A 7,327-nucleotide genomic window follows, 5' to 3' on the forward strand; every position below is an offset into this window, starting at 1 on the left:
AATACTAGTTATGTTCAGACTAAGTATATATGGCCCCAATTAGTTGTTATCACAAATTGTTCAGCTTATCGAATGTGATTCATAGGTGTCAAACTGAGATGCCTTAACATTTTCTTTAAATGACATTGGCATTGCAAGATTAAACACTTAACACTAAAGCCATGATATGAGTGCACTTTTGACAAAACTGGAATAAAACATTTAGGAAACTACTTAAATAAAAGCAATCTATGTACTTCATTTATCTTAGTGTTAATTTTATAGCTATTTTATAATTTATCCCAGACTATTATAAAATATATAAAACTGAGATATAAAGTATCAGCAATATAACTTTGCACTTTAAATAATTTTCAGCTACAGATTTTGCTTTTAGAAAACAAACTTTAAAGCAGCTGTTTTGTTTCCTTGTAAAAGTTTCTGTAAATGCATATACTTGGGTCCCTGATGGACTTAGCTGTTGTGACTTCCAGACTTTTCCGACACTTTAACCCTTATACAATGGAACAAACAAACCTTTATTGTGCCTTGTTTAATGGTTCATGTTTCCACACAGGACAGTAGAATTTAAATTTTTAAAATAATGTATGTATGCTTATAGATATATATATTTTAAAACTTAATTAATGAGCTTTAAAATGTGGGGTGAATCTGTGAGATGAGGTAAGGAAATTTGGCACATTTCAAACAGTATCCTTTAAGTTTTGGTAAATTGTGTAACACAACATATTTTTCCACTGTGATCTACAGGTGCTATCCACATAAGTGGGGGTGGTTAATAGCAAGAATCACTGGAATGTTTCTAGTAAATTAACAGGGACAAGCTCCCCAAATACTCACAACCAAATGTTGATATAGAAGTAAAAATATATACAATACAGTCACTTTTTTGTAGTTTGGCACAATGTTTTACTTCCTTTCCCCTTGGGTAAACAGTGCATAAACTACTTTGTGCAACTGTATGACTTCTAAAGTCTTTTACATAGAACATCAGATTAAAGTTTGCTTCCAAAGACTTATTCCCACACTTTAAAATTCTTTTCTTTAAGCACTTACATGTCAACATACATACCACAAGGCATATTTTGAAAGAAATAAAACACAAACATCAAATGTCTTTCTGGAAAATGGGAGTCTCTTCTTCAAACACAGGTAAAACCCAAAATGCTGTTTCTGCTTTTAGGAGATTGTAGTCGGAATCCCTGCAGAAAAACCAAACAATTTATGCCATCTTAGTTAGCTTTAGTGTATGTCCCACAAAGGGATCATACAATCTAAATTTGTTTACATCATACTAGATGCCGTACGATGCAGAAAAAGATACAAATAGCAGGGGCCACTAGAAAGCACTCCTAATTGCCAAATGATGAGATTTTGTTTTCCAAATTATGCTCTTTTTGCTTAAATGATCTTGGCATTTTTGTCTATATAACTTTTAAATTCTGTTATTCAAAAATTTTCTCACTGCAAAGTCCTTCCCTTCCCCAAGTCATTCAAGAGCATATTTTAGTTGTATTTTCTCAGTAAGTAAAAACTAATGCTGACTAGCAGAAAAAGTAGCCTTGTCAGAATTTATCCCTAGTCAAGCCACTACAAAATTGCCCAATCTTTTGTGTGGCTTAGAGGTATAGGGATTTTCATGCACTTTTTTTCTTTTCGTTTTAATTTGAAAAAGAAGGGAATGGGACAGTTTCTTTCATGCAAACTGCTTTCAAGAGGGAAAAAAATGAGGGACTGCGGGCTTAGCAGAGTAGGAAAGCTAAGGGTGCATCATCTCAGCCATTTTGATGCAGTATTACCTCAGTTTTTCAAAAGAAGCTGTCCCAGCCTCATCCTTGTGGACCTGTTCTCGCTCCATACGCTTTCCCTTACACTTCTCATCTCTCAGGGCCTTGGAGCTGGTTTTGTGACGATATAACTTTTTGTGTGTCGGTCCATTATTGCCTAAAGTGCTCAGGTTATTATACTTTTTATCAAAGAAGGAAGAGCGAGAGTCCTCGTTATAACCAGACATGCTTGCACGACCAGGATCACCTATCGCTGCTTTCCCATTGCTTTTACTCACACCCTTGATGGACCTGTGATTCTTAGTGGCTCCTGGAGAGCCACTGTTGGCCTTTTTCTTAGATTCCTGTGGTGTCCCAGCCAATATTTTGAGGGTTTTTAATTTTAGACTATTGGACTCAGGGGAGTAGAATATATTGGGGTCTCCATGGTGCTCCATGGGTTCGCAAAGGGGCTCTATGGAGGCCATCATGAATCTCTGCACATCTGCCATACCAGAGGCAATGTTGGACAAGATATAAGAAGGCTCCTGAAATTCCCGTTGATCATCATCCAGAAGGTTGTTGGTGTTGGTGCCCATGCTCATGTCACTCCAGCCTGGGCTGCTCTCCTTCCCCAAAGACCAATCTCCAGAAAGTCCCTTCTGACTTGGCATCTTCATAGAGGCCACAGGGCCACTATGCTGGATACATTCAGTCAAAGTCTTCCCTGTGGAGGATATGCTGTTGACTTGGCCTCCTCCACGACCGATGCCAATTTGCATTTTCTCTCCATTGACTGCAGCCATGAATTTCCCTTTCTTTGTTGACTTAGGGACCTGGCGGGAGGTTTTGCCAGGTGGTTTTTCAATCCCTTTGTTGTTGGCTTTGGGGTTTTTTTTCCTGTTGTTTTTCTGAGAAGAGCTTTGGTTCGTAGCCCCACTCTTGTTGGGTGAACTTTTCTTTCTTGATTTTGACACCTTGTTGTTGGTACTCATTTGACCAGATGGATCATTAAACGCTGATAAGCAAGGGGCTTTTTGGAGCAGGCTGACAGAATCCTCATCATTGAACATATGGAACTGAAACTGATGGTTATTTAAAGTAAATCCATCATCCACTTGGACCTGCCGTGAAAGGGTACTGCAGTCCCATTTGATTTTTTCCATATTGCCCAGTATTCCTGGGACACCCTCTTGGAACACCTTTAGTGTTCCTAGTGTCTTGATACTCTCACATCTGGTAATCTGAGGGGAAAGACTGGGGGTGTCAGGTGGGGACATCTCTGAGAGGGAAGAGTGGCGGAATTTGTCAGGAGTGAAGTTGGAGATATCCAGGAGGTCAGTAGACTCCTTTAGTGGTGCTATTTCATCAATGCTCTGCTGGATCACCAGCTTGGGGCTGCAGTGGGCCAGGAAGTCATCAGTGATATCATCATCACCATCCTTTTCACAAGACTTCAAGCTTAAGGAGCAATAATTGCTTGAGTTGACAGAGAGTGGGGCCATGGAATCAAAGCTAAAGAGCCGCCCATCATCCATATTCACTGGACCCTGCTGGAAAGGAAAGCAGGTCTCTCCATTATTAAAGTGACATAATTGATAAGAGTCATCAGATGAGAGCTGGGTGTCTTGCACAGACGCATACAGGACCTTGTTGCAACTACTGCCACTGCTGCTGAGGCAGATCGGATTGTATGTTGTAGCTGTGAGGTTATTTTCCATGGAAACTACTTGGGAGACTCCAAATTCACATGATTGGTTTGGAGCTATCTCCCGTGAGACTGCAGCCATGAATTCCTGGGTGCCAGAAGTAGGTTTGTTGGGCCACACATTTCCATAGTTGCTTGATTCCATTTTGAAGTTTTGGGATGATTGAAGCAGCTCAGACTCAGAAGGCGAGGAAAGCACACAGTCCTGGGCAGGCTGGAGAGGTACAAATGATTTTTCTGTTTGAGTGAGGCTGACTTCATTTTGCTCTGGAGAATGCTGAGTGAAGTATGAAATGCCAGTATTATTTGACAAGTCAGAAGCATCTAACAATGTCTGCAAATACCCTCCAGGGATAACAGGTATATTGTTGGCAACATGAGCAGATGATAGAGGCATTTCAGAAGAGCAAGTGGTTGGTAGGAAAGTAGAATTCTTAGCAACCTTTGTCTCATGAAATTCAGATAGATGTGAACCGTTTGAGGTCCCAGGAATAGCTTCATTCTTTGAATTAGCCTTGGAAGATTGGTCTCCCAAAAGAGGGGTCATTTGAACAACTGGCTTGCTTTCTTGCCCAGCTTTGATTTTCTTGGATTTTAACCTGGCTTCACTTTTAAATTTGATTTTGTTGAGCACTTTCCTCTCTGGCCCCTTAAATTGTGCATCTTGGGCTTTGACTTTCACTGAGTCAGGGCCTGTGATGTCATTTAAATGTGATCCATTTGCACAGCTGGGGGCAGCCAGAGGTGCTGACTTCAGTGTACCTTTCAGGCCTCCATCTTCTTTACGACTACTAGCTTGCCTCTCATCATTGCAGAATGAAACCTGCTTACCACTTGCTGAAGTTTCCATGGATGGGATTCTTTGAATCCTGTGCCTGTTGCCAAGTTTAGATTTTCGTTTGCGAGCAGGTGGCAGGAATGACACCTCAAAGCTACCTGGTTCAAAGCTTTGCTTTTGGCATAAGGGTGTTTTGTTGGAGTCTGAATTGCTGTTTCTCTGCTTTTTCTTCTTTTGCCAGAAGCCCTTCAAGGGGGCCAGCTTGGAATATTTGTTGAGCTGCGTCTCACTCAAATTCACTGTTGTCTCACTGGCATCCACCCTACCCAACTTCACCAGCATGTTCTTCTCACCTTTAAAACGATTGATGATGATATATTTGATAATAACAGGGGGCTCCTTACGAGTTACTTTTCTTCTCTTTTTGGGACACCATTCATCATCATCTTCCTCTTTACAACCACCTGGCAGCCATTCCTTCCTCTCATTTACTTTTTCACCCTCTAGTGAGTCAACATCATATAGATAATCTTCACTATACCTGACTTTTCTCTTGGCTCGCAGCCCATAATTCTGCTGGGAGGAGGAGCTGCCAGAATTAGTGTCCCGAGCCATATAGCGGCTACAGTCCTTGATCTCCCCCATGGCATCATAAGAGACCTCAATGAAGGAACTGTCATCACTAAAATTCCCTGATGCCTCCAAGGAATTGGCAAGATGGCCTTGCTTTGGATTCTTAAATTGCCCTACTTCAGGTCCACTGCATGGTTTATTTAAGGCAGATTTTTCTCCATTATCCTTTGCCTCTTTTTTCTCTACACCTTTGTCTTCCTGGCCTTCTTCTTTGCCTTTCTTCTTGTCCAAGATTTTATCTTCCTCCCCCCAGATAATGCTCACATCAGGGACCTTGAATTGGGAAAGATCACTGCTCTGCTTCAGGGCCCCACTCTTAGACTCCCGCTTGGGGCAGGTAGTGAAGACACTGGGAAAAAAGTTGAATTGGGCATCCTCCTGCATCAAAAGGGTGGTTTTGTCTCGAACGTTGTCCTGGAAGGATTCATATCGAATTTTCAGGGAGCAGACATCACTGCCCAGTGTTGACTCATCATCATCGAACATGTAGTTATCCACATCTTCTTCAGAGAACAGGTTGACAGACAGCTCATTCTTGGAACAGAGGTCAAGAAGTTCAATCTTACTCTCACTAATAAAAGTCTCAAAGTAACCCCAATCCTGATTGGAATTTGCCAGCAAAGCCTCTTCCGTATTGCACTTATCTAATAGTAATGCCTCATAATAACTTTTCTGAGCTGGGTCCTCCAAGTCAATGTCAGGTTTCTCGGCTTCTCGTCTATCTCCTGCCCTTGATTTGTGCAGTGGGAAGCCTAGGAGCTGGTCTGAGAGCAGCTGCTCTCCATATTTCATGTTTTCTCCAGCATTAATACACTGAATCCCTATATCAGAGACTGCACAAGTTTCATAATCCCTATTTAGATCACTGACTTTTAGACTGATCCCTGGCTCAGGATCTACTGCATCCTTGGATTCCATGAAGCAGCCCAAGCAAGTCCGGCTTGGCTGCATGAGGCACTCCCCATTCAGAGCTGACATGCCTGCAGGCTCCATTATGGCAAATGGAGCTTTCTCACACTCATTGGGCAGTGACCATGTGTTCAGGCCTTTTGAAACACCAGATGTAAGGGAGATGGCATTCACAGAAGCACTATTAGCAGCATGCTCAGGTGCTTCAATCAGGCCCAAAGGAGAGGGAGGGCTCTGCATACAGGGCTTCTTAGAGGGCAGAGGCAGGAGACCTCTGGGATACATCAGGTTCTCTTTTTGAGCCACCAGTATAGGCTGGATTGGTGTAGCAGCATCTAGAGCTGCAAATGACTTCATTGCCACATCCTGGTCCTCTGAATCTAGAGAAAAGGGGAAAAATGACAGAAATAAAGTTAAAGGTATTAGACCAGACTCATTAACTCTCTTTCTCTTGATCAGTTTCTGGTACTTGATCTTATGATATAAAATCTAAGCTTCAGCTTCTCTAACTTTAGAAGTAGAAACTACAGAGTTAAAGAACAACCTTGATTTTATATTGAACATTCATGCGAGTGAAAAATAATATTTTTTAGGTTCAGCTTTTTCTTCAGACACACATGGCACTCTCCTCAGAAATGAGGAAAAAATTGGATTGCTTGATCAACTGGAAAGTCAAATCTTTCAGGGTGGGAAAATGCTGAGATGGGATATATTCATGGTTTTGAACTATGAGGCATAGTCCTATCCTTCAGACCTCACCTATGTTTTGGAAGCTCCTACTGAGTCTAAACATTCCAAACTTCACATCAGAGCATATTTCTAATTCACCAGGAATTTAGAGGAACTTAAGTATCCATTTGATAGAGATGATTTGGGAGAGCAAAGGGGTTGGATTTGATACCTCTTAGAGACCCTTCTAGTCCAGTTAGAGATCTGGTGGAATAAAGTTTAGGATTAACTCCTATCTCAGAGGCATCCTAGACTTAACTTGCCCCAGCTCTGTGGATACCGAAAATCTATAGTACTAACAAAGGACTACTGGGAGAAATATTACATACCACAATTAAATTCCCTTACCATTTTCCTTGACCCCATTAATCATAGTGTTTTCTCCATTGGCTGAGGCAACAACAGCCTTATCTTGTTGGTTATCCATGAATGGAACCTCTTATTGTTTCATTCCAAGTCCAAATGCTGTCCAACCTGCACATTTCAAATACATAATATCAGTCATCAAATTTTCTTCTCTGTTTTAAGTTCATTTCAGCTAGAGAGGTTTTAAAATGTTCAATGGAATTTACCTATTTCCAGACTGGCTTCATAGCCACTATTGTTTTTGTTTCATATTTTATACCTACTATATAAGTCAATTTGGTAACTCACACTTCATTCACACATTCTAGATCCTTCTGTCTCCTCTAGGCTACCATACCATTTAAAACTGAAATCTGAGGAAGCAGGCAAACTTACATCTTCTTCCAGATAGTAATACATTTAACCTAATCATGGTCATCCAATTAGGAAGGACGCAAA

The 7,327-nt window shown here is 41.1% G+C and overlaps 1 protein-coding gene across 1 annotated transcript; it reads right to left on the reverse strand.

Moving 5' to 3' along the window:
- Window positions 1–1,108: 1,108 nt before the first annotated feature.
- NEXMIF (neurite extension and migration factor) lies at window positions 1,109–6,950 on the reverse strand (the record flags this gene model as incomplete). Its single annotated transcript, XM_082680982.1, has 3 exons — window positions 1,109–1,202; window positions 1,800–6,174; window positions 6,872–6,950. 3 exons carry the CDS (start codon window positions 6,948–6,950, stop codon window positions 1,109–1,111), a joined length of 4,548 nt encoding a protein of 1,515 aa, XP_082537108.1.
- Window positions 6,951–7,327: the final 377 nt, after the last annotated feature.

Source organism: Grampus griseus (genome assembly GCF_964374135.1).
Source record: "Grampus griseus genome assembly, chromosome: X".
Lineage (NCBI taxonomy): Eukaryota > Metazoa > Chordata > Mammalia > Artiodactyla > Delphinidae > Grampus > Grampus griseus.